The sequence below is a fragment of the Ixodes scapularis genome, unplaced genomic scaffold, assembly GCF_016920785.2.
Source record: "Ixodes scapularis isolate PalLabHiFi unplaced genomic scaffold, ASM1692078v2 PGA_scaffold4__175_contigs__length_147842914, whole genome shotgun sequence".
Classification (NCBI taxonomy): Eukaryota; Metazoa; Arthropoda; class Arachnida; order Ixodida; family Ixodidae; genus Ixodes; species Ixodes scapularis.
Window position 1 is genome coordinate 74213622 of NW_024609879.1, and position 27686 is coordinate 74241307.

The 27686-nt window shown below is 40.6% G+C and overlaps 1 protein-coding gene across 1 annotated transcript; it reads left to right on the top strand.

Annotated features, from left to right (window-relative positions):
• Positions 1 to 8: 8 nt before the first annotated feature.
• Positions 9 to 27686, top strand: LOC8024705 (tryptophan 5-hydroxylase 1). Its single transcript, XM_042293604.1, has 13 exons — positions 9 to 56; positions 5247 to 5277; positions 8641 to 8726; positions 10947 to 11101; positions 12440 to 12575; positions 13815 to 13882; positions 14675 to 14824; positions 14913 to 14959; positions 15786 to 15921; positions 17796 to 17922; positions 24499 to 24594; positions 26113 to 26246; positions 27500 to 27686. Exons 1-13 carry the CDS (start codon positions 9 to 11, stop codon positions 27684 to 27686), a joined length of 1401 nt encoding a protein of 466 aa, XP_042149538.1.

The following is a 27686-nucleotide window of genomic DNA, read 5'->3' on the forward strand; positions in this document are numbered from 1 at the left end:
CTCCGGCGATGGCGAGCCTGTCCGACTTCCCCGATTCCTTCATCGACGAGATCAAGGTGGGGACCATTGTGTTGATTAGGTCGTCCCTTGTTTACAAACTTTTTATGAATGTATCTAATAAACATGTGAAAACATACATGATGAAATAGGAACGTATATACACATTATATAATTTATATACGTTAAGATATGCTTATTGGACAAATCATATTACGATTTCTTTTTTTATTTTGACTAAATGGTATATATGGTTTTTGGTGTGTCATCAACATTATACAACATGCCAGATTTTGCCATCGCACTTTTTGTTACCGGATACTTTGTTTGATAACGTAATTTTATTAAATAGTTCTAAAATCCAAATAGGTTTTTTATGTATTTAATTATTTTACCCGTATTTCTTAACTTCTTTTATGGCACACCTTCAAGAAATAGCAGGACGACAATATCTAGGAGTGAAACATTTTGCACAAGCATATTAACAGTTCCTCGACGAGATTTAACCAGTTGTCTTGTTTTTGTGTATATTCAAATTTACAGCCTTTCAAATTCTAATAAAAACGACTTTCTATGTAATCCTTAAATAAAAGTTGCTTCCTGTTCGTGTTTTCGAGACCTGTTGGTCTCCAGATTTGACGCCCATTCTTACTTTTTTTTTTGTTTCGTTCTGGATTCTACAAAGTAACTTCTTTTACAACTTGAAAATTGCGCGCGTGTCCTTTTTTTTTGAGTATTTCACGGAGAATTTGACGTTTTTTAACTGGATGGGTATACTTATCCTTTTATTATTTAACTTCCCCAGGTTCTCAAGTTAAGAGTCTCAAAGTTCAAAGAATCTACAAAAAATAGTTTCGCTTAAATCACCTTGTTTATTGTGTTCTTGCTAAGCATAAACCTCTTTGCAATTTATATCGTATGACAAGTTTTCTGTTAACTTTTGAAGGTATCAGTTCGATGCTGCTTTTAGAGGACTCCATAGAACCTCTAGTAATATAAAATCTTCTCTTGAAATGGCTTGACTGTGAAAAATTATTAGAAAAAGAGTTGTTTATTGAAGTTAATTAAAAACGGAAGTCAAAGGCAAGCATCTGAAGAATATTTTGAAACTATTTCGTCTGTTGCTGCGCGTAGTTACATTGCTATAAATTATTATGGATGCTCCAGTGTTAAATGGAAACAAAGGTCTGAAAATTTCAGGCGCTAAAAATAGCAGAGAAGACAGAGGCGAGCTAGTGAACTATCAATTTTTTTTTAAATCCGAGACATATAAGCAACAAAATATTTCTGCCTTTAATTTTTTAAAAATAACATTCGTTTTACTGAATATGTCGTTTGACAAGAAAACAAAAAAGAAAAGCTTATTTCTTGTTTTTTTGAAATAATTTTTTTTATGAATGTGCTACGTCGAAAGATGCCTATCCCTATCCCAGGTGTTTATCACTGTTTTTGTGTGAGCAGCGCCGTGTAGTATTGAAAAGGTACTGCGTCGTCTATCTGTAAACCAGTCGGAATTTGGCGGTGTTCAATTCGTTTAAAAGTTTATATTTGTATTAACTTTGAGTGTATTTTATGTTAATTAGGAGTATATGAGACATTTGGTCAACACATTTTGATATATTTTATGGAATGAACATGTTTAGGCTACAACATGAAATATTACTTCCCTTCTCTGGTTACGTGTCGCATCTTGAGTTTAAAATTCCGAACTTTATATGTAATTGTGATATTTTCTTATGTCAAACAGATATGCAGTGCATATACATATGTGCGATTTAGTATCTCACGCTTAGGAAGTACGGTCTATTTTGTGCACATACGGGCTCTTTCGTAAAAGAACGAGCATTTAGTGGCGTGTAAGGACGAGCATTTTGTGGCGTGTAAGGCTTCAAATGCATTAGTAATGTGTTTAGGTTTCATTTCTATTTGCAGTGATTCATGCCAGGTTACTTAGACTTTTCCCTCGTGACTTACGTTTGTCCGTGAGTTTAGATGTTACGTACTTCTCCGTCAATACATAAGGCGAAGCTCACACACTTTTCAAATCACCCCAGTGCCAAGTAAATAAATATTGTAAGGATAAATATTGTTACTTCACTTGCTTTTACGCTCAGATATTGTGGTAAGTACTAACATTAAATAGAAAACTTTCCATTGGCCAAAATTCTGCTCAGCAAAGCGCCTGTGCGAAGTCCCGGTCAAAACGCTCATAGCACGAGATTCGAGTCTTAATAGCGGCCATACAAACAATATATTACAATTTCTGTTGGTAGTTCCTGATAGACTACTATACTAACTAACTGTGAATAAAAAATGAAAAAAATAAAAAGTGGGTTTTTTTAGAAAATCGACTTCAAACTTGCTAGTTTTTCGAAATATTCGTTTTTCAGGCACATGTAGCGCAATATATACTTGTGGCAAAATATTCAAATTATAATCAAAAGAAAGAGCATAATTGGCGCTTTACGGTGATATAAAGATTATAAAAGTATGTTGATTAGGTCACACAGCACAGCTTGCTGAACTTCGTCAAATATCGTCACAGAGAGGCGGTTTGACAAATAAAAAAAATCATTAAGAATGTTATGACCTAGACGCTTAATTAGCATGAAAAAGCCTATGTCTAGAGTGTTCCCAAAAAGTTATATTGATGTAGCGTAAAAAGTAGGGAAAAGGGATGGAGTGAAATATGGCACCTCCGATAGGCTGGAAAAACATCAATTTCCTCCTTGACCGCTTCAACGGTCCATAACTTGAGAACAAATAATCCGACGAAATAACCGTTTGCGTCTTCTTTTATTATAGGAATTGCCCCAAAACATATATTTTTTTCGTCAAAATTAAAAATTCGACCCTAAATCCGTGCCTGGGTTGAGATGAAATCACCTTGAGATGAAATCACCAGCCTTGTTAACTGGCAAGTTCCCAGATAACATGAAACTCGCGAAAGTTTCCGTTTTGCATAAGGGAGGTGATAAAAATGTAATTACAAATTATAGGCCAATATCTGTTTTACCCATATTTTCCAAAGGGCTGGAAAAAATTATTTTGCGTCGTTTAGATAACCTTTTTGATAAACATTCAGTGCTGACTGACTTCCAGTTTGGCTTCCGTAAGGGAAAGTATACGGAATGCGCCTTGTTAACGCAGAAGTAACTAATATTAACAAAAGATATAGAGCAACGACAGATGACACTGGGACTTTTTATTGACTTTAGCAAAGCTTTCGACTCTCTTAACCATGCAACGCTTCTTGATAAACTTTCCTGTTATGGTGTACGGGCATGTCTTTGGCACTCATTCAGTCATATCTACAACATCGCAAACAGTGTGTCTCAATAAATGGTTATACCTCATCTTTGCAACTATTGAAGTCTGGTGTTCCGCAGGGCAGCAGCATACTTGGCCCACTTCTGTTCAATGTGTACATAAATGACATCGTCAACATTTGTCAACACTCACGTTTTATAATGTATGCATATGATTCTAGTATTTTTATTTCTGCGACGAATATCGATGAACTGATTATTAAAGGTAATGTTATCTTAGAAAAGTTTCATTTATGGTCAGAAAAAAATGGCCTCGAAATAAATACTACCAAAACAAAAGCGATTGTTTTTAGACCTGTAAATAAACATATTGATGCTGGTTATGGGCTCTTAAAATTGGAAACAGGGAAATTGAAATAGTAAGTCATCATAAAACGCGAGGCATAATTTTTTCAGAGTTTATGCAATGGGATCATCATATAGCATTTCTAACGCACAAACTGGCAGAGGTAGCTGGCATCATCGGTCACTGTCGCTCTCTTTTGCCTACAAAAGTTAAGATTCAAATTTATAATGCTCTGTTCGGCTCACAAATCAACTACTGCCATTTAGTTTGGGGCACAACGACCAAAAGTAACGTCAACACAACTAATAACTCTTCAGAAAAAAATTATTCGTTTCATTGCTAATGTTCCGTACGACACACATGCTGAACCATTATATTTGAGCTACAATATCATGAAAGTTTCTTGTATTTATGACTATCGTTTGATATTTTCTTACGCCTTCTCAACTTTGGAGTTTATTGCTTTTTTGTCACAGCTAGCAAACCTGACTGAGCGTGAATCAGTCCTCGATGTTCGTCGTAGAGAATTCTGGAAGGTTCCCCATTTACCTACAAATTATACACTGCAGTCTCTTGCTCATAATCTACCTACATTGCTTAACAACATTGTAATGAACCGCATCGATATTCATTGTAGAGCTAAGAAAACATTGCTTTCTTTTTGTGTTCTTAAATTAAGAAAAAACTTATTCTCCAGTGTCGGTGATTTTAAAATTTTATAGGAACGTTTTAAATTGTTTGATTTGAATATTGTAAGAAATATTTAGGATTGTTTAAATATGATTGTGTTCCCTGTACATGCAAGGACACCGGACCCAGTCAAGCTAGCTTCTGTTAGCTTTTTGTCCGGTGTCCTCGGCATAATGTTGCTGAAATAAAGTTAAAGTTCAAGTTCAAGTTCAAGTTCAAGGACAAACTCACAAAACCTTTCGTGACAAGAAAACCACACGCTGGATTTGGAGAAACTGTCCACACTGAACTACAATAAGACTCTTCTGACATCCCCATCAATTTTTCTTAGCGTTTCATTTTACAAGACCGAAAACATTTGATATTCACTGGTATATAATACAAGTTACATAACATGAAATTCAAGCCTCGAGAATGCAGTATACAAAATGTAAACAGAACATATAAAACACTGCATGATTACAATCACCATACACATTGGAGACACCATAATTTAGAAATAATGCCTAATTTCCAAAAGATCTCAGTCAAGCTTGACATTAATTCGCGACAGATTATCAGCTATTATGCGAATTAAGCACATAAAAAATGCAAAAGCACCCAACGATTAGTACAAGACCCTAATGTAGTTAACTCACCAACTTCGAGGATTGCATGTTAAATCTTTTTCGCGTTCAATTGCTATTTTAAGCGAAAACTTCTCGAGAATTAGTCAATTGCTATTTTAAGCGAAAACTTCTTGAGAATTAGTTTGGTCGATTATTCAGTTTGAATAAGTGGGACAAATTATCTTAACGCAATGTTATTAAGAAATTATTGACGTTCTTGTTTGGCCTTTACATATATTGACAAGGATATGTTACTTTTGTTCTTGTGGCTAAGTTCATCCAAGTATCGAGAAAAAAATTACGTTAACCGATATCAAAGTTCATCCCTTCCCCCAGAATAATAATGATAATAAAAGAAAAAAAAACCGTTAGGAGTGTGAAAGAAAAAAAGATCAGAATTGTGCAGTTTGTTACTATATTCTGTTTCACTTTACAATGGACTGCTGCGGACTCTATGGGTCATCCGAGCCAATCAAGTACTGTCAACATGTCACGTGACTGCGCGCGTCCCTGCGCAACTTCTAAGGTCACGTGGCACTCACACAGCGTTGAAATGATTTCCAAGGCTCCTAGCGTCGTCTGAGATCCATTGTGAGCTGAAACACGGCATAACTCGGTTTCCGACCGACATCCGAACGGCAGAGAAGCATTACGTCTGTCTTACGCTTCTTGTCTTATAGGCAGTCTTTGTGTCAATTAGGGGGTCCTATATTACGGCCGCATTCCTTCAGGCCGTCGAGAAAAAGTTGTATCCCAGGAAACCGACGGTTAAAGGTCGGCGAGTGCAGCAGTCAATGACAGGACTAGGGAATCTGGACCAGGCAAGCTCCCGTCTAGATGGGTCTGAAACGAGGAGCTGACTACGGGTTCCCAATCCGCGGGTTAAAATCCCCCTGCGAGGCGTCAGTAATCGAACTGAAGGTAGTTGAGGTCGTTTCGCTCATCAGAGATCGCAGTTCTAACTTGTTAGAGGTCCCCAAGTGGAATTATGTGTCTTTGAGTCCTTTTAAGGGACGTTTAAGATGCCATTCGTTTTAAGGTAACCCCGTTCCCCAACATTTCTGAAAATAAACACTGTCTTGTTTAAGCGAAGTACATTGTAAGGAAAGAAGTCAAGGGGAGTCAAGCAGTTTCCAATGTTTTGCGCATTTGGTACTTACCGCTATAAAATAAATACCGTAACCTAATAAGAAGACATTTGGAAAGGCAATAAGAACGGGAGGGGGTGCGGCATTTGAAAGCACTAAAAATGAACGTCTTTTATTTCATTTCAAAACGCCGGCCCTGTAAACAACATAAGTTTAGCCATGTCGATTTATATACTTACTAGTCATATTTGGGATTCAGAGAAATCTACCAAATATTTAAGCAATTATTTTCAGGACGAAGTTTACCTTTCTTAAAAAAAGCACGGGATGTCATACCGTACATAACGGGTTACCTAGACTTTTTTTATTAACATATTTAGACTGCCAATAAATATTTGTCCCATATCCAGGTATGCGGAATATTCATAAAATCAAACGAATAGAACATAAAAATAGATACGAAACACTGTTTGGGCTTGGCATTGCTTCAATGCTGAAGGCGTAGCACAAAAACGAATCAAAAGGAAAATCACAAACTTTCTGACGCATTTTCACCTCGTTGAGCTGAAAAGACCACCCCGCGTTTGCCTCCTCGTATTGATGTGTTTTCGAAATTCGCTCTTATCGATCGGTTTCTAATTTTAAACGTAAATATATCCACACGAAGAGGCCCGGATCAAGAGGGACCGCCGTGGGTGGGGATTGTGGTTGGCAGACATCGGAGGGAGAAGAGTACGATAAGGCGTAATCAATTCAGCACGATGACTCCAAGTTGGAAAGGTGTGAAGAGGCACGGGAAAACGCTATTCTCGTCTACGAGGCGATAGTGTGCCTCAAGACAGGAGAATAATGATGCAACGGAGGGCCCTTCCAGCCACCACATTACCTCCCACGCAAAAGCGTATACTGATATTGCAGATTTGTTATATTTTCTTATTTGGGGTTGTCCGTGTAGCGTCTACGGGTACGAGTGAGAAGGGGAAAACAGAATCATAGCCCACACCTATAATAACTTTGAAAGTAGCATCAACATATTTTCATATTAATATGATTCTTCCGTCATTCTTTCTTAGTTTGGCTAAACAAGCTGAAGGATTCACCCAGTTCATCAAGGGCACTCGTTCACCGGAACAAGTGCATTAGAGAAAGATGATTTTGAGCAATCTAGGGCGCATTGTATTACCGGTAGATTCCTGTTCTGTAAAAAAACAAATAAAACAGTCATTATATTAGCTGTATGACACCGATCAATGATGTATAATGATTGAGCGAAAAGTCTAAGTTACAAGTAGCATAACCTAAACATGATTTACCGTTTCGAACGGAGAGGAATATTCTGCACCTCGTGCTAAGCAAGACGTATAGATAAATTTTATTAAAGACGACGGTAAGGAATTAAAAATGGTAAATTCCTTCTTCTTGATATTAGACACGTCGAACTACCTGGATGCCCAAACAAAAAAAGGAATTTAGACATACTGACTGGAAAAACTTGAAAACGATTCCTCTGGATTATTCACGGTGCAGTCAACGTTTTGATAGGAAACTCAACTGACCTGGCGATGCTGCTATGGAAAACGTCAGCAGTCACTGGGATGATTACAGGAGGGTTATTTTAAAGCAACATCTAAATTCACATGCGTATTGCCTTGCTGCGTTAGAACTGTCACACTAAATATTTCCCTTGTGCTCCTGTTTTAATTTGTTTTATTCGCTTCGTCACTATAGTTACAGAGGTTATAATCTGGACACTACGCTGACATTTCAAGCAACAACTCTGTTTACGATGACTTTTCATCGTCGATTTTAGTATCTCAGTATCTCAGTAGTAGACGGAAATCTGTCAGGGATGGTAGTCATAAAGAGTTCTTTAAAAGCGCCTACATACATTCGCGCGTGTATTATAGGTATATTTTGGCTATTTTAGTTCTCGCGTTGTGATTGTGGTTTTGTCAAACTATTACGCCAACGGTAATAGCGAAACATTTTAAATATTGGTATCGGACAACTTTATTTTTTTAAATTGTTTTCTCTTAAAAAAACGAAAAACACCGTTGGAGATAGGGCCAAACTGGGTTATTGACGTCAAATCTCAAAATGTTTAACTTTTTTGACGAAAAGCAATCGCCAAATGTTGGAGCCTGAAACGCGGAAAAACATAAATAAAAACAACTTAGAATTCTCATTTGCGTAACCCCAAGAAAACTACCAGCTTTAGTCATGCTTGGCATAATTTTTATTTTTCGTATTTATGGTCGCTAGCGTAGAATTTTGTTACTTGTAATGCACTATTATAGGGAGGCGTAGGAGCTTATTTTGGTTCACTTATAGCATTATGATATTGAACCAGATGTAAATTTTGACAAGACTAAAATATTTCATATAAATTGCATAACTCTTTTAAATTTCATAAACAGTTGTGACGAACACAATATGATTATCGGTTATGTATCAAATCGCAAATGTTCACGTAACACGTGAACATTTGCGGTAACACGCAACACCTTTCACGTAACACCGCCATGAAGCCATAACCGTCGAGCCAATGCTCGTACTCCCGTTGCAGAGCAAGATAACAGTTGCAGAAAAAGAGCATGAGTTGGATTGCGCTGATGCTGAAGAGAAGGAGGACCAAGAACCAGTCGAAAGCTCGAAGGAGAACTCCGCGGTCGTCTTTTCCCTTCGCAACCAGGTTGGGGCTCTGGTGAGGGCACTTCGAGTCTTCAAGGTATGTCATGCCTTTCACACGGGCACGGTGCCCGGAATGAGTGTTTGACTTGTGGGCTTAGCGTCCTATCCCGCTCATACATCAAAAGTTGTCTACGCCACAGAAGACGTCGTGCCAAGCTGTCGGATGTCGCGATCCTGTCGATTCGAGCTGGAAGTCTCGGCAAAAAGAGTACGAGCGAACGCGAGTGTCGCTGTTTACAGAGCGTTCCAACTGCTGGGCGTTGAAACTTCCGTAGACTGTCGAGCTGGAGAGCGACCTGAAGCAGAACAGGCGTCTGGCACATTTACCGCCGCTGCTGGGACACCGCCAGGATCGCAGGCGGAAAATAACATGACACTTCTATGATTTCATGAAGGGAAATCGAGGTACCACTCTCTTCAACGCAGTAAATACACCAGTCGGAGACGCGTTCCAGGCACCATACTATGCCTGGAAGTAAAACGCTTCTGTAGGCGACATGACGACACCAGAGGTGAAGCCAGGAGTGTGGAGGGACACGCTCCCCAACGGTGACCAAAACCACGGCTGTTTGGGTTTTTACACTGACCTGCTCAAGGCTTGATCGCTTTGAACATTAACGCTGATGTCCACAGTCACTCACCTGTTTTCTGAGGGTACTGCTGAGACTTCCTCAGTCCGCGCATCAAATAGAAACTTTTGTACTTGGCTTCCTCTGCTTTTATTTTACAATGAAACCATCTGCCGCAGGGCTAGCAAGGAAGAAACGGAAACCCTATCAGACAGGCGCGCTCATTTGACGTTTAGGAGACGCTGCCGCAGTTCGTCGCTCTGTTTGCAGTTGGGAGAGTTGCTGCTGAACGCGCTTAATGTTAGTTCTTGTATACTTTGTTTTACCGTAAATCAGAGCGCAGTCAGAGGTCAAGACCATACGAACACGAACAAAAGTACTAAAAGAGCAACGTCACGGCGCATTTCCTACCTTTCATTGTCTAAAGGATGCTGGCGCACGCACAGATAGATGACGGATGCCGTGACGCTGCCTTTTTGGCGTAACTTGATTGGCCTTATCGGCTCGTAGCGTCGGCTGCGCTCTAACGTAAAATGAAACAAAGTATATTTTTGCCTGGGTGGGAGGACGCAGATACATTTGTTCAGAGTTGTGTATTCGCTCTTTCTCGCGTGAGTTGAAACGTGGTGGCGCCAGTGTGCGAATAGCCCCGAATGACTTCCTGTGTTGAGCTAGACGGTGGGTTTCGCAGTATTTTCAAAATCAAATATGCACGCTATCCTCTGGAAATGATCACTTATAACACTGTCTATCAGACTTGATTCGCGCCTTTTATTATAAACGAATGATGAGTAAAATAATTGAAAATATACGTGAAGCGGAAGTGTGCCAGGGCTACCTAGTATATGGGGCATCACTGAGTTGCAAAACAAAAGGGGACGAATACTGAGAGTTTCGTCGATTGGCGGAGCTGATGGCTTATTAAAAACAAATCGACTTCGTGGAAAATGGGTCATGCTATCTTATTGAGAGCCGTTTGTTTGTTAGGAGCCATATGAAAAACACAAAATGTAAAAAGACCCCCCCCCCCCCCCCCCCCCTTTTGCTAGCCTCTCAGCCGTGATTGCTAGACTTTCGGCATCTTCAAAAGACTGCCAAACACTCCCAGTATTTGCATTTTTAAGTATGCCTTCAATATTTGCGAATTGGAATGAGTAAAAAAAAAAAAAAACGTGCGGTGCTAGCCTTGTTACTAGACTAGGCACTATCTGAGTCACAGTTAGCGGGAACATGGCATAGCTTGACATCGGGTGCTATCAGAGCACTCTAGCGACTTGCGGCGCGCGCCACTGAAGGGCATCCGCATTGCGGCAGTTGCAATTTCGTACCGGGCAGTTAGAGCGCTTTGATAGTGCCCGATGTCAAGCGTTGCCGTGTTCCTGCTAACTGTGATTAGGCTAGTACTTGAGGTTTAGTCATCATTTAGTGGTTGAGGAATGTTTTCAGTATGTCCTAATGTTTTTTTATCCGAAGTATCGCCTTGCCCATTACATATATATATACTTTCCTCGGGGGCGGGGGGGGGGGGGGGGGGAGTTGGGGCTTTTGGTTGCCAAATTTTAAAATCCTGCCACTCAAAATATTTCTTTCTGAGTTCCTGTTGTCAATTTGTGTTTCTTAAACGGTACTGATGGGGCACTACGTGCCCAAGTGGTTAACTCAACTTGATTGGATTTTGTTGTTTACAGGAGAAGAACGTAAACGTCGTTCACATTGAATCACGAAAATCGAAAGTGAATCCAGCGCAGCACGAGATCTTTGTGAGCGTTGATTGCGACGAAGGTCACATGAACGACGTCGTACATGCTCTCAACCACGAGGTGGATTGCATTCAACTCAAGGAGTACTATTCTTCGAACGGAAAGTCATTGGATCAAGGCGACGAAAACGCGTCGTGTCAAGCGAACCCGCCCGCTGGGACCGAGGAAGAGTCGATGGTGTTTTCGGACCTTCAAGCAGGTTAGCAATTTTATGAACTCTGATGAGCTAGTTCTGGACCATTTTGGTTGAAACTAAGGCGTAACATTTTTAGAAGTTCACATCTACAACCAAACACGAAGATAACCTATAAAAAGGTTTTACACTTTCATAAACTAAATTTCCATAAAAAATACATATTCTAGTATATTCTGATTTTTAATTTTTTTTAAGTGTTATCTATATTTTTTATTTTCCGCAGGATCCGGCAGGTGGCGAATAGGACGAGCGAACGATAACATTTCGCATTTTGGAACAAAATATTAGTAATATACTATACAACGACATGCCAGTATAGAAAGTAAATCGAAGACGAATCGATAAATTCAGATACTGCGGCTACGTCACTATTTGTGTATATCCAACATCCAGAAGAATGATGTTGAATTAAAGAGAAGTCGTAACAGGAGACATACCTGCCTGCTCTATTATAATTCTTTACATTATCAACAAGCAAGCTCCAGGGATGGAAGGTTTGTTGTAGAGGACCTTATTGAGAGACTAACATATCTCGCAGACCTTGAATAAATTTTTCAAAAGCGGGATAACAACCTGCAGGAGATATGATGTATGATGTCATCGTTATGAAAACAACCCACTAAGCTATAAACATTCAGTCTGTGCAGCGAAGGAATGGCTACAGGAAAGAGGACAGGTAAAACTTTCGGCTGCGCAAAGATCGCCAAAGGAATAGAAGACATATTTTTTGCTTTGTTTGATGCGCTTATTTGAGCTACTTGCTCTTGAGAACGACTCGTTGTAATAGTTGGTATTTGAAGCTTTCAAGGAAAGAAAAGCTGTTTCTCTTGTCTAAAGCGCCACAAGACAAGGGCATAAAGTAAGAGACACAGCACAAGCGCTACTTTATACTGACTGTTTATTGAAACAACACAACCTTGTCCTTCCTTGTCCTTGTTTTGTGGTGCTTTGGTCAAAAAGAACGATATACGAAATGGCCCATCTCTGACTAATAAAAGATATCACGTTTATCAAATTTCATGCTTCAACATTTGCTTGAGTTCAAGTCAGAGTTCCAATAACTTTTGTCGGGTAGTACCACAACCGCTTTAAGAAAAAATATACAGAGAGGACGAAACCCGTATAAAACATGTTTTAACCTCAAACGTGCGAAAAATAAAAGGAAGGGTAGCTAACCAAAAAATATAGTGTGTATAAACGAATTTAGTTTGTATAATTTCACAAGTTTAATAACGCCCTGCAACGCTTTTTGTGGTGCAGATTTGGCTGGAATGCCATGGTTTCCAAGAAAGATATCGGATCTTGATAAGACTTCGAATAAAGTGCTCATGTACGGAGCTGAACTAGACGCTGATCATCCGGTAAGAAATAACCAATCAATCAATAAATAAATTAATAATAAAGTTTATAGATACATATATGAGCACACACATTAATTGTAAAGTCATGACCCCAGAAATTCTTTAGAACCGTGGAAGAGGTCCTTTAATTCTAATATGTGTTGTTAACAAGCTCGATGCACATGTATATTTATCTGTGGTTACACGTTAAAAATAAAGGGTCTCATTTTGCATGTCAGGCTTAGTAATAGTTCGCACTATAACTTGAAAAAATAGTAAGCCCGACTTAGAAGTTAATAAAACTTGTTACAGTTTTTAATTAATGGAGAATTAACACAGATGTATAAGATAATGAAGTTGAGCGTGGAAAAATTACTGCAGAGACGTTCCAAGCGTAATGTTTTGAAAATATTTTTTTTTTAAATTTTGCCAGCAATTGGTTGCAAGTAAGATGCTCCTTATGTTTCACGTTATAAAGTGTAAATCAACAAATATATATTGAATGTGTGTTGTGTTTTAATGAACTAAATAAATATAAATGTTTCTGGCTTAATTATATATATATATATATATTTAAATTTCTCCACGGGACTGACGGATGTGTAGAGGTGAACTGTCTCAGCTACATGTGTGTTTATTAAACAACAAGGCGGTGGACAGTCCACAATAACATATCTTACAGTTTGGGGCATCAGAGTACGTTAGGCGTTCGATTTTAGCTGTTTTACAAAACAGCTAAAATTTGGCTTTGGGATCACGTTGTTAGTTCAGATTACTTTGAAGGGCTGTGTGAAAAAAGATCTCAAAGTTTTTTTTATTACTTGATTTGACGGATGGTAACCACAAATTGTCGGTTTATTTACGACGTTTAACATTTTGTTTTGCCAGTTATAACTGTAACATATTACACAAAAAATAGAAATACCAGTAATGTCTTATAGAAATAGCAGTAAGACACCGTAGGGGCTAGCATTCTTATTATTTTATGCCTAGAGTTGTAATAAAAAAATATTCTCCTTGTTCAGAACATTATCATTTTAGACTACTTGTCATGTTTTGTGAATCGGATGCAATGTTGGAAGATTTTTGCCTTGTTGTAAAGCAAAAAATATGCAATAGAGTGTATTAGTTTTACCTGCATAACCAGTTACCTTAACCTGCTGCAAAAATATATTTTTATACTGCGACTATAGTGCACAATGTATAAAACGGTCACTGGAAAAATGTATGCACGGTCATGATATCTGCGAATATTTCCAGGGATTTAAAGACCCTACATACAGACAAAGAAGAATGTTCTTTGCAGATTTGGCGACAGGTTACAAGTCGTAAGTACATTCCTTGTAGGTTGATTTTGTTAAATTTTAAATGCATTATAAAATATTCTCTACCGTAAGTATATTATTACCTTGAATAAAGGGCCTAGATTATTTAAAGTGAAATAATGATTAATTTAGTAGCAGTTTCTTCCCGCGCAGTCATTAGAAATATTCCATGTGGCATCTAGTAGCGTCGTCGACTTAAAAATTGTAGACTTACACAAAATTCTTCTGAAGGCATATTAAAATTTTCTTGCACGTCGTTTAGTGGTTTCTTATTCCTTTTTAATTCGAACCAGAAATTGATAAAGCAATTGGAACAATTCGTTTGTTTGTAGACTTTCTGAAATATTGCATCACTGTTGCTTATTAAGTGTCTTAATTAAAAAAAAGGTTATGTCGGTGTTGCTTATTAAGTATCTTGATTATTACGTATACAAAAATACTCCAAGTTTTATGTTAACATTTACAAAAATACGACACATAATAATTTAAGTATAAAAAACAATTGTTTAGACAATTTCACATGCATTGATAGTACAATAACCTCAATAGTTACTTCAGTTCATTTCCAAGTAAACCATTAATTATTTTTTCTTCATGTTATGCGTTAGCTTTTGGTGACGGTAATGTTCTATTGCATATTTACCGATGCTTTCTAGTGGAGCTTATCAAAATAATATAAAATAAAAATGCACAAAATTAAACATATAATTTACGTAGTTTTCATGTGTTTTATTTATGCACCTTGTTTTCTTATTTTCGTAGAGTATGCCATTAACTTTGATGTGCACATTTCAGCGGTCAGCCTATTCCGAGAGTTGAGTACACGGTTGAAGAGAAAATTACGTGGGGACGGGTGTTCACTGAATTGAGCATGCTCTACACAACACACGCTTGCCATGAGTTTTTGGAGAATTTTCAGTTGCTCATCAAGCACTGCGGATACAGGTAATTACGATGGTTTAAAATAATTCACTACTTACGGCTCCTTAAATATATATTTGATCGATCAACAAATTACGTATGCCGGTTTCAGGAAAGATAACATTCCACAACTCGAAGATGTCAGTCAGTTTCTTAGAGGTAAGTTGGCGTTTTAGATATTTTATATAGAAAAACGGTAACGTTAATTTAAATTCTCCCGAATAATAAGATGCAGATGGGCAAACGTGGTGAGGCTATTATGTGCTGCATCATGACAGGCAGTAAAAATCCGGTTGATGCAGACATGCTCTACATAATACCACTCTTGGGAAGTTGACTAACTGCGTAATAGAAACCTTAGGCCCTTGTTTTGATTTTTATATTTTTTATAAGATAAGGAATGAATACTAAAGCAAAAGATGAGTAGCTAAAACGCATAAATGAGCTTTATTATTTAAATGATCGCGAACACATATACAGAAAGTTTTATACTCCCAAATGCCATAGGAAATTTTTATACTTTTCTGATACCACGTTTAGAAAATATTTCAAGTTAATCTCTGCCGGTTATTTCGATAGCATATCCAATTAACGTTTTGATTGAAATTATTTTTGCAAGATGTTGAAAAAAACAAAACAAAAAATACAAAATGCAGCTTTACTGAGTCTGTAATCCCCCAACCAGAATTAGCACAATATCCTTAATGAAATAGATATACACGGAATATGTTTACATGTTTATATCAACGGTTGACCGGCGCTCGAAACCGACTGTAATATTATCTTCGAGCCTGTGGTTACATTGAAAGGAACGATGGTAGTGCCGAAACCCGCATGTCTAGAAATTGTTTTTTTTTCTGCGTGATTTCGGATCTGTCCTTCACTTTTAACACATTAGACATTGATGTGCATCGTATGTGTCCCTCTAGTCGTTTTTAGCGTTTTCTAACACACATAAATCTTCTGAATTTTGCATTCTTTTCAGAAAGAACCGGATTCCAGCTAAGGCCTGTGGCTGGCTACCTGTCCGCAAGGGACTTCTTGGCTGGAATTGCGTTTCGAGTGTTCCACTGCACTCAGTATATTCGACACGGATCTGATCCATTCTACACGCCGGAACCGTATGCCGTTTTATATGTTTAGTATAACATAAAAAAACTAATTAAACAAACTGATTGATTTTCTAATATTATCGTCTCTTCAGTTGACAGCCAGAGAGAGATTTTTTCAGAACTCATCAACTTTTCAAACTACAAGCTGCATTGATTTTGTTATCTATTGCTCTTTCGAATAATTTTGTAATGAGATACGTGTCATTGCACAACGTTTACCAAACGTAGTAAAACTGCGCTGCGATTCAAATAAAAAAAGAATGCTCGGGTATTAGTTATAACAACGTTCAGTTATTGATCAAGTCCAAAATGTTTGTTTGTCATGCTAAGTAATTTACCTGTGCTTAGCGCAAGCAAAGGACTATTTATATAGTAGCTCTAGAATCTAGAGTTAAAAAGAAAGAAACTGGTTCCAGCTGTCCTCCTTCACTCCAGCGTGTTTTGAATAAATTTACGTTTGAAACTTTAATGTTTTCGCTTCTTTAATGAGAAATTAATTGTAATGCAACCTGAAGCCAATGTTTTGTAGAATAATATATATGATTGTGCAGAACTAATATACTAATCAAAATCTAGCCCAACATGAAAAAGATGTAGCTACTATTTTATTTTTCTCTATTACCTAAAGATAAAGTTTTTACTTGTTTTTAAGGTTGTAATTAAAGCGCCTTATTGTTTTGTGTGGTTACCATAAGAACAAGGTACTGAATAAATTTAACGTTCCCTAAGTACTCCAACAAAGTAATTAACTTAGATGACAATGACGTCTGAATATATTAACAACGGTTGACAATAAATCATACATGGAATTGTTTACATCGCGTAAACATATAGTTTTAATTTGAATTGGTTAACAAAATAGATCACGTCCTTCAGTTTTAAGAAATACCGATGCCACAAATCAACTTGCCGAATATCTATGTGTAAAGCTGATACCTGGTGTCTTTGTTGCAATACTTTAGTTGCACATAAATATAAATACACGGGTATAATTATTTAGGGCTTATATCTAATAGCAAGCTCAGCTAGAACGAACACTTAGAAAAAACATTTAATAAAGCCAGAGGCACTTTGTTTGCACCGAGAAGAAAATTAATATTGGCAGGATGTACTGCAAAGCTCCTAGCCTTTGAAAGCTTTGTTAGATCCAATTTAAATTACGCGAGTTCAGTGTGGTGCCCTTTTACTACGGATGTAATTAACAAAGTAGAGCTTATTGAAACGCTAGCTGCTCGGGTTATTTTTAATGCGTATAATACAAAATCATCATCATCCGAATTAGAAAAAAAAAGCCCAGCTTCCGACTCTACAAACACAAGTTATTATTGAGAGATTGAAAACTCTTTACAAAATCATAGACGGTTCTCTTCATATAGATAGCTTCATTTACTTAAAACCTCTACAGTCCAGTTCCTCACAAATAAATCATTGCCGAGCACTTGCACAATACTGGTTTTAAAATGACTGCTTTAGATTTGGTTTTCCTCAGGCAATTCAGGGATGGAATAACTTAACTAGCGACAGTGTGAGTTTGATGACTTTCAATGACTTTGTAGATGCTATTGAATTGTACTTTAGCTAACTGTTTTGTTTGTGCGGTATTGCCCTTTGCTGTATTGTATTCTGTAAGCACTCCTACAATATCCCACTGAATAAAGCTGATAGTATTCCCAAACAATAAAAAATAATGCCTGCATTATATTCAAATAAAACAACTGTAAATGGTAAAAAAAGACACACCTAAAAATTAAATGTGTCTAAAAACACTAAAAATATACTTCAAACTAAATTTTGGATTTCTTTTCAGGTTGGACTTCACTTTGTTGTTTTATTCATAATTATAATTTTACTTTCACGTAACTCTGATTTCTGTTCCAATCCAGAGACTGTTGCCACGAGCTCCTGGGCCACTGCCCAATGCTGGCTGATCCTAACTTCGCACAGTTTTCACAGGAGTTGGGTCTGGCATCATTGGGAGCTTCGGACGACGAGATTGAGAAATTGGCTACGGTGAGTGGGACTTGGAGTTGATGGAGCGTAGGACGGGATCACGTAGGTAAATATTAAAATCACCGCCACACGTAGATTATATAATTTAGTTTTCCTTTTTGGGTGTGTCGTCATCAACAGACTTATGTTGCTGTCAAAAACTACGCGACTGTAGTCGAAATCCACTTTCATGACCTCCTACCAGCCAATACTGAGTGACATTAGTTTATTTTAATACACGTTGTTGTACAAAACAAAGCGTTGATTAAAACCCCATTCAGAAAAACTGAACGCGTTCGAGCTGCGCCACTGACGTCCTTAGAGACTGATTAACTTCATGCGCTGATTTTGAATGCGAAATAATTAACTACCGTATATACGCGTGTAATGGCCGCACTCGTATAATAGCCGCACCTCTAATTTAAAAAAAAAAAACCCGAAAAAATATATTTAAAATTTACTGGTGTATAGACCGCACCTACAATTTTAGAATCGTAGGTGCAGCCATTTTTTTTCAAGTACTGCCGGCAGATGGCGCCCACCCGGCTGCGGCAGCCAACAACATTGTGGCACTCTGTCCTGTCTGTTTGCGCCTCTCGCTTCATCTCGAACAGTCTCGAACCAAACGTAGTGCATCTCTTTGTGTTTGCGAATACCCCCGGCTTCCCACTGTGACCCACTTCAGGCTTCTGGATGGGGAAGTAGACGAGTTACACGGCCGGCTTTAAACTCAAAGCTATTGCCTTTGCTTAAGATAACAGCAAAAGAGCAGCCGGGTGAAAGTTCGGTGTCGACGACGCCGAGACGCCGGACGCCGAGATAAGTTCCGAAGATGAGTGATTTACTACGGACGAGTGAAAAGGACTTTGCGCATCTGTCTATGCAATACCCATAAATGTTTTCTTGATCTACCAAGGGGTGTGAGTACTTCCATTTAATAAAGGGAAGTAGTGAAACCTTTGGCGGAACAAAATTATTTCCAAAAATCTTTTTCATTTTTCTCCGTGTAATGATCGCACCCCTAGTTCTCACCCGAAATCATAAAAAAAAAATACCTGCGGCCATTACACGCGTATATACGGTATCCCATGGAGCGAAGCCGGCGGCGTCTGTAATCGCGAAGAGATGCGAAAGAAATTCCCATTCTTCCATTGGCCGAGCGAAACGGCTCCTAGAGGTCCATAGGCGGCCGCTTCACGAGAGCGCGCGCTCGGCCGTCGCTCTCGTGTCAGGCGTCGCCAGATGGGGGGGAAGAGGGCGCTGCGGCCGCCGCTCTCGTGTCAGGCGTTGCCGGAGGGGGGGGGGGGGGGGGGGGGTCCTGCGGCCGCTTCACGAGAGCGCGCGCTTAGACGCAGCTCTCGTGTCAGGCGTTGCCGGAAGGGGGGGGGGGTGCTGCGGCAGCTTGACGAGAGCGCGCGCTGGGCCGCCACTCCCCTGTCAGGCTTTGCCGAAGGAGGAGGGAGGGCTGCGGCCGCCATAGACCTTTTTCGCAAGCGCGCCGCCTTCTTGAATTGTCGTCACTTCCAGTATGGGCGAAAACATTGTTTTGCCGTCGCCACGCCGATAGAAGGTATTTAGGACATAAACGTAACCATCAAACATTCTCGTTTTGCCTCCCCCTATTTTTTTTCCCTACTATTTGCAGGTTGAAACGTTTTGATATTTTTTCGTCGCCCATACCGGATATGCCTACTTGGCGGTCGGGGGCGAGAATAAGCGGAAAAGGGCGCTCGGCCGCGGCTCTGGTGTCAGGCGTTGCCGGAGGGTTAGGTGGGGGGGGGGGGGGGGGGGGGGGGGGGGGGCTGCGGTGGCTTCTGCTCCTTTTGGCGCCGAGGAACATGGCGTCCCCTGAAGCATCTATATCGGCGGCGCCTGCAACCTCGGCAGCAGCGAAACGTGGCTGTCCACGCCAGTACACCGCAGACGAACTAAGGGAGCGGAAGAGCGACATTCAGGCTTTCGCATTCACAACTCATAAGAAGTGCTTAGATGTCCTCAGAATTATTTTAGAGCGCAGCTCTTAGGCGCCCGTTTCCGGCTTGAGCGGCGTCGCCGTCGCCGTCGGCGTGACCGCGCGGTGCATTATGGGACGCGTGACGTCACTGATGACGTCACCAGTGACGTCATCGGCATCTTTACTGATGACGTCATCGGCATCCGCATCGCCATCGTCACTGATGACGCCACCGGTGATGATGACGTCATCAGTGACGCCACTGGTGACGCCACTGATGACGTCATCGTCACGTGACCTCATAGGGGTCACGTGACCCCGGTGACGTCACGTGACCTCACGGTTACGCCGTCTGCGACGCCGCTCGAAGGGAAAAGTAGCAGACAGGATGAAAAGTTGAGGAGGAAGGAGGAAGGATATAGACCGACGCGCGGAGCGGCTCTGTTTACCAACACGGCCGGAAGACCGCGCATGCGCGGTAGCTATGTGGGCAAGAGCAGCCCGGCTCTCCGCGTTTTCGTCATTGCGCTCTATGGCGTGCGCTCGTTGTTGACGTTGTAGGAACGCTTGTATCTTTATTTGTGCGTCGTATTTCCTCACAACGTATGTCGTATGCTATGCCCGACTATTTGAGCTCGTTGCCCGAGCCTGAACGGCAGCGGTATCGAAACAAACTGTGCGTGGTCGGCGTTGACTACGAGGACCCGTACGGTCGTATAAACAAGACCTGCTGGACTTCCGACGTAAAGTTGCTGCCACCGACGTCGATGGCTCACGTCGTCGTTTATTTAGTTTTTTCGCCAAGCCAGTTCACGGCCGACACGGTGCAGGCGTACACGTCTCTCGAGGTCTACGATTACTTCGAGTTGGTTTCCGCACTGTCGGCGGGATCAGCAGGCTGTGCGTCCGCGGAAGTGTGTGTATTCATTAATTGATTAAATACACACAGCGCCTTCAAGTCAAGGTATGATATCTTCCCTGCCCTCATGACCACAAGGCATGACAAGCAGTAACGCTTTGTCCGTTCTGCAGTCTTGGCGGTAACAGGTTACAAGTAACGGCGTTGTTGGTAACACGTTACTTTTTTCAGTAACGTAGTAACCCACTCGTTACGTTTTCGACACAGTAACGGGTAACGCACTTACGTTACTATTTCAAGTAACGTAGTTACGTTACTCGTTACTACTTCCTAAGACTTAAAGAAATTACACTTCAATTTTTTACGTGTTTTAGGCGTCAAGCAATGATTTTCTGTGCGTTTTTTCTCGTAAGCATTAAGGTGAAACCGTAAAAAGAGATAAAGTAATTATGTTCAGTTTCTGCATGAACATAATGTCTCTTGATATATTACCTGTATCGTCGAAACCGTAAAATGTGTTAAATCATAATTTAATAAAGTAACGCAGAATCAGAAGTAACGTGCGTTACTTTTTATCGGTAGCGAACGCGTTCCTTTTATTTTTAGGTAACGTAGCTCAGTAACGCGTACCTTTTATTTGCAAGTAACGAGTAACGTATTTCCTTACTTTTTTTCGGTAACGCCTAGACCGACACGCGGAGCGGCTCTGTTTACCAACACGGCCGGAAGGCCGCGCACACGCGGTAGCTATGTGGGCAAAAGCAGCCCGGCTCTCCGTGTTTTCGCCATTGCGCTCTATGGCGTGCGCTCGTTGTTGACGTTGTAGGGGCGTTTGTATCTCTATTTGTGCGTCGTATTCCCTCATAATGCATGTCGTATGCTATGCCCGACTATTTGAGCTCGTTGCCGGAGCCTGAACGGTAGCGGTATCGAAACAAACTGTGCGTGAACGGCGTTGCCTACGGGGATCCGTACGCCGTAAACAAGGCCAGCTGGACTTCCGACGCAAAGTTGCTGCCACGGAAGTCGACGGCTCAGGTCGTCGTTTATTTGGTTTTCTCGCCAAGCCAGTTCACGGCCGACACGGTACAGGCGTACAAGTCTCTCGAGGTCTACGACTATATCCAGTCGGTTTCCGCACTGCCGGCGGGATCAGCAGACTGTGGGTCTGCGGAAGTGTGTGTATTCATTAATTAATTAAATACACACTGCGTCTTCAAGTCAAGGTATGATAGTTGTCATACCCTCATGACCACAAGGCATTAAAACCAGTAAAGGTTTGTCCGTGCTGCAGTCTTGGCGGTAACAGGTTACAAGTAACGGCGTTACCAGGAACGCATTACTTTTTTCAGTAACGTAGTAACCTACTCGTTACGTTTTCGACGCAGCAGCAGGTAACGTACTTATGTTACTATTTCAAGTAACGTAGTTACGTTAGTCGTTACTACTTCCCAAGTCTTAAAGAAATTATACTTCAATTGTTTCCGTGTTTTAGGCGTCAAGCCATGTTTTTCTTTGCGTTTTTTTCTCGTATTTAGGTGAAACCGTAAAAAGAGATAAAGGAATTATGTTCAGTTCCTGCATGAACATAATGTTTCTTGATGTATGACCTGTATCGTCAAAACCGTAAAATGTGTTAAATCATAATTGAAAAAAGTAACGCAGAAGTAACGTGCCTTACTTTTATCGGTAGCAGTAACGCGTTCCTTTTATATTTAGATAACGTAGCACAGCAACGCGTACCTTTTATTTGCTAGTAACGAGTAACGTATTTCGTCACTTTTTTTTTTGTAACGCTTACAACACTGCCGTTCTGCCGCCGATCCCCTTCTGCTCGGTAGCATGGGCGTAGCGAGCCTCCGATGAGCGCTTGGCCGGTGCGTTGTGCGCGAACACCGTCGGAACAAAATCCGGGTGGTCTCGTTCGGACAACGGTTTCCCTGCACATAAGCAGGCCTCGGGACGGAGATTGAAATGGAAGCCGCACTTGCCTCTAAGAAAGTGTTTGCCGCACAAACGGTCGCTCGCGCGAGGCGACCATTCTTTTCGATCCACCGATATTATCCACCTTCTATGCCTTTCAGAGTCTGCCGGGAACTTGTGGAAACTCACTCCGCTGCTTTTCTTGTACATTTCGGTGCAATTAACGGCAACACAGCTTCGCGGCATGCTGAAATGCTATGACGCCCATGCGAAACGTGCGCGCTTTTGCCCACACCCCCCGGCTCCGGCGCGATCGCAGCGCCGCCGCAGCTCCGTGACGTCAAGCTCGCGTGTCGGTGTATACGTTCCCCTCGGTACTCTTCCATTCCTCCTCCTCAAGAGTTGCGCTCTAATTCGGCGTTACAGGGAGTTGCAAATTGCTTTGATTTTTTCTTCTTTAGATTTTTTGCTTCTAAAGACGTATTATTTCTAACAACGTCAAAGACAGCCGTTCACAGCGTGTAGCCAAGGCAAAACGATAGCATCTATAAAGCTAACGTTTCGCCTTTGTAATGTATAAACAATATTATATTTAAGCTAATGTTAGAACTCAAGATATATCTTTAGGAATATATGCAGTACCTATACTTTTGTATGCAGGCTCTAGTGTGAGCAAAATACCAGTACCAGTTCTGGCCTTTGACAATAGGCAGAAAGGCAATCGCAAAATTTAAGTTTTCTGTCATTGCCTATTATTAGCACCCAGCTCGAAATAATGTCCCGTTCATGACAAATGCTGCAGCACTGTTGTTTTTTTTTGCAGGCAGCTTCTAGTATTGCAATTCCTCGTTAAGATTGATCCAGCGAATATGGATACCCCGCTATAGACAAACCTCTTGGGACGAAGGAAGCAAATACTTCTATTTTGTCTCGTTATTATGGGCGATAATTTGGGGAGCGAAGGTGTTCATATTAAAAAGACAGCACGAATGATTTGTTTCGCGTGCATGTTTATGCGGCCGGAAGTTTGTCAGCTCCAATGGACGTCTAGTGTCTCAGCTGTAGATGAGCAATTTAGCCAGTGCCTTACAACCGCTAGTCTGGTGTCTTTGACCTGCATCAAGCAGTAGTGATACACGACCGCACGCCGGTACGACGCTCATCCAGATCGAAACTGGCAGGCGTGGCGCTTGCAGGGGTGGGCACTGCCGCTCGAGCTTTCGCTCCACGTGCTCCGTGCTGGTTTACGCTAGCCCACTCTGCGACCGATGAAGCTATGTAGTTAAGTAGATGAAGCTGGACGTGAAATTGGAAGGTGTCTTATGCCTCAATGATTTCTTGTGGAATGAAAAAAAAAAAGCAAACAACAACAACACACACACACACACCGCGCAACTATCGCTTTGTTGATCACAATCAAGTGAGGACGCTGTGGTAGAAATTTTCACAATGAAAATAGGCTCTCGATGAAGGTAATAGAGTCACGAAATAAAATAATATAAAGTACGAAATTAGTCGCTGTTTGTTTCCTCCCTTTAAAAGTATATACTCCTTGTTCTTGGGTGCTATATATATTAATGTTAGCGCAACATTGAAGCTGCCGCTACAGTGAGTATTAATCTTGCCATTGCCTTGCTTGCAATTCGGTATAGCATTGACCCGTGCAAGATTTAACACAACTCACGCGGATGCCTATATTTCCTTCGACATTAAACGCTGCCACGCGTAGTGTTCCACGCTAAACTTAAAATAAATGTACAGAGTGAATGCTTTTTTGGTGAAGGGTTCATGTTACTACATGTGCATGTTGCACATTTTTGTACGACTGCAAGGAAATACTAACACGTGGTTTTACCCGTAGTGCTACTTTTTTACCGTGGAGTTCGGACTGTGCAAGCAAAACGGCGAAATGAGAGTGTACGGCGCCGGACTCCTGTCTTCGGCTTCTGAGTTGCGAGTGAGTATGTAGTGGGCAATCTGCTTTCTACAGCATTTCGACTAACGCATCTAAGGCACTTTAGACTTTAGACAATAGCGCTGCACCATACTACAGAGGTGCGAGCAGGTGGTGAAAGTTTACAGTAAACGATTCAAATATTGAACTTATATCTCGTTCAAAAAAAAAAAGAAAAGCAAAAACCTGTTTTGGGCAATCTACACAACCACTTCGCAAACGATGCACGCATAGAGAGAAGGTCTGGTGACAGACGGCGTATGGCGCGTCGAGGGAGCGCCGGCCGAATCGGGTTCTCGAATCGAATCGGGCAAGATCATCTGCTATCAACACGTGCATCGTCTGGTGAAGTGGCTGCTTAGATTTCTCAGAACATTTTTTTTGTGATTCGTTTCTTTTGAACGAGGTAAGCTGATTTTTTGCTTTTTTCACTGTAAACTTTCATCACATCCTTACACCTCTGCAGTAAATCGCAGCGGAACCATGATAAGTTCCAACAAAAATGTTGATTGTAATTTGAGGCGAAACTAAACGTAAATAACTCGTAACAACACGAACAATGCGGTGTACATATATAATTTTGAAAGCAAACCCGAGAGTGAACAAAAAAAAAAAAAAGATTACACAAAGGTATATTAGCACGTGGATACAGCTTGGTTAAATGTAATTACTTTAGTTCTGAAGATTGGTCGTAGGGAATGTTGCTTTATTTTTGAACAAAGCCTTATAAACGTTTAGAGATAGGTAAAATATTAAGTGAGAAATGGCGCAAACCAGTGGCGTCACGAGGGTCAGCGGCACCCGGGGCGGTAGCCCGCCGCGACACCCCCCTCGCCCCCTCGCTCTCGCGTGGCCCGCGGCGACACCCCCCTGAGCGCCGCACCCGAGGTGGTCCGCCCCCCCCCCCCCCCCCCTTGTGACGCACCCGAGGTGGTCCGCCCCCCCCCCCCCCCCCCCTTGTGACGCACCCGAGGTGGTCCCCCCCTTGTGACGCCACTGGGGCAAACGCAGCTGCACAAGTTTCGCTCTTGAGCTTGATTGACAATTTCTTAATTCAAAATAAATGTTACTGCTCAACCAGTACGTTGCTCATTATCGGCAGAAATAATGGCAGCCACAATTAATTACTTTTTTATTCATGATACCTTGCAAGGTCATTAAGAGCATTGTGTAAGGGGGTACATTTAAACAGATACATAAATAAAGAACGGGACGAATAATAATAAACAGAACTAGATTTCAGGTGTCAGTCATATACATACAGCACAAGATAAGATGGCTTGTGCTGCATGTATATGAAAACTGTTAAGTCGCGCAATTAAGGATATATTTAGAAATCTTATTTTTTCAGAAAAAAGTAATTGTTTTTATAGATGGCACTTTCTAAAGGAACGAAGATTCCACGTTTTTCCCGTCAGTTACCTACTTGCTAATGACTTAGACTTTTTGAATTCTGCATCATTTTGTAAACATTCTGGCATAACTAAACTAAAATATTACGTGTTGTAAAATTTTTTTCAGCACGCATTAACGGACAAGGCCAACATTCTTCCGTTTGACCCCGCAGTCACCATCAATCAAGAGCCTATAATTACAGACTTTCAAGAGGCCTACTTCTACACAGACAGTTTTAACGAGGCCAAACTTCAAATGAGGTAATTGCCCGATGCACTCTTATATTACTCACCGTGAATTCTACAAGTAATTTTTAGATAGGTCGCTTGTCGTTTTTTTTTTCAGAGAAGGATATTTTTATGGACTTTTTACCAACATAAGAGCTGTGCGCGATGACAATACAATATTTTTTCAGAATTCAAAAAAAAAAAAAAAGAAAGATGTGCAAAGGTTTAAAATTGTTGGTTTTTATGTGCACTGGTTACCCGAGAACAAAGTTTCAGGAGTATATTTTGAAATCTCCATTAAGTGTTCCAGAGGCTCGGCGTAAACCTCTATCAGCGTATAGGTTTTGTAAATTGCTTAATACACCTTTCGGGATTATACTGCCTATAACATCTGGGGTGGTGTAGCCCTTTATTAAAAAGTAATACAGTTTTATTTCTAGAACTATTTCATTTTAAGCGAGATGATCTTAATTATTATTAAACAGGAGACATCAAATTAGGGATTATCTGTGGTTCATACGCATACATATTGGCTGTGCTCAATAGGTAAAAATATTAATCACAGCCGAAGACCGAAACATCCTCACGCCGTGTGATTACCGCTAGCATTAAGAAAAATGACGACCTTGTGTTTCAAGGTATGAAATTAACAAGTCCGTAAAGAATATGTTTTTTTCTTGTTATGCAAAGGCATTAGGACGACGTGATTTGCCACGGATATATGTGAAGCACAATTTTGAAGATATGAATCTCCAGGATGCATATTTTCTAGACCGAAAGGAATGAAACAAAGTTCACTTAAATAGAAGAGGCGATTTATCCTTGATAACATTATCGGCAGCAGTTGACTTCAGATCCCAAGTACGACAGGGCAATGAAAAAAACATTTAGCAAAACTTACAAATTACTTTTATAATTTGTTTTTCTACGCTGGAACATTACAACTGTTGATGTCTGGTTGTCGAAGCTGGCCATAGCAGAAATTAGATGTAAGAAGACTAAATTTTGCTCTATTCTATTTGATGGCAAATCTTACATGCCAGATCTAAATTTCAAAACTAAGACGGACACGTGTGAAAAAATTATGGCTTAAAGAGATTTAGTAGTGAGCACTCTTAAGCAAAATTTTTTTTTCTTATCGGCTCCCGCCGTAACCTCATTGGCCATGGGAGGTAAAAAGATGCTTAGGACTCCCGAAGCCTTGTGGCTCATGAGCTGTCAGTATGTGACACCCTGGGACTACCAAATATTAAACAAATGTATTTTATTTTATTATACCTTTTCAGAGAGTTTGCGAAGACCATCAAGCGTCCCTTCGGTCTCCGCTACAACCCGTACACCCAGACCGTCGACTTGCTCACGAACACTCGAAAGATCGCCAACATCGTGAGCGAACTCAAGGGGGACCTGTGTATCGTAACTAACGCCCTGAGCAAGCTCAAAGTGTCCGAAAGTGAGGCTCCAAACCGCTAA

Bases quoted from the DNA above. Each gene is read 5' to 3' on its own strand.
- LOC8024705 (XM_042293604.1), top strand. From the start codon at position 9: ATGGCGAGCCTGTCCGACTTCCCCGATTCCTTCATCGACGAGATCAAG. The intron at 11,102-12,439 runs GTACTATTCTTC...TAATTTCACAAG, and splicing joins GATTGCATTCAACTCAAGGA to TTTAATAACGCCCTGCAACG. The intron at 13,883-14,674 runs GTAAGTACATTC...TGCACATTTCAG, and splicing joins TTGGCGACAGGTTACAAGTC to CGGTCAGCCTATTCCGAGAG.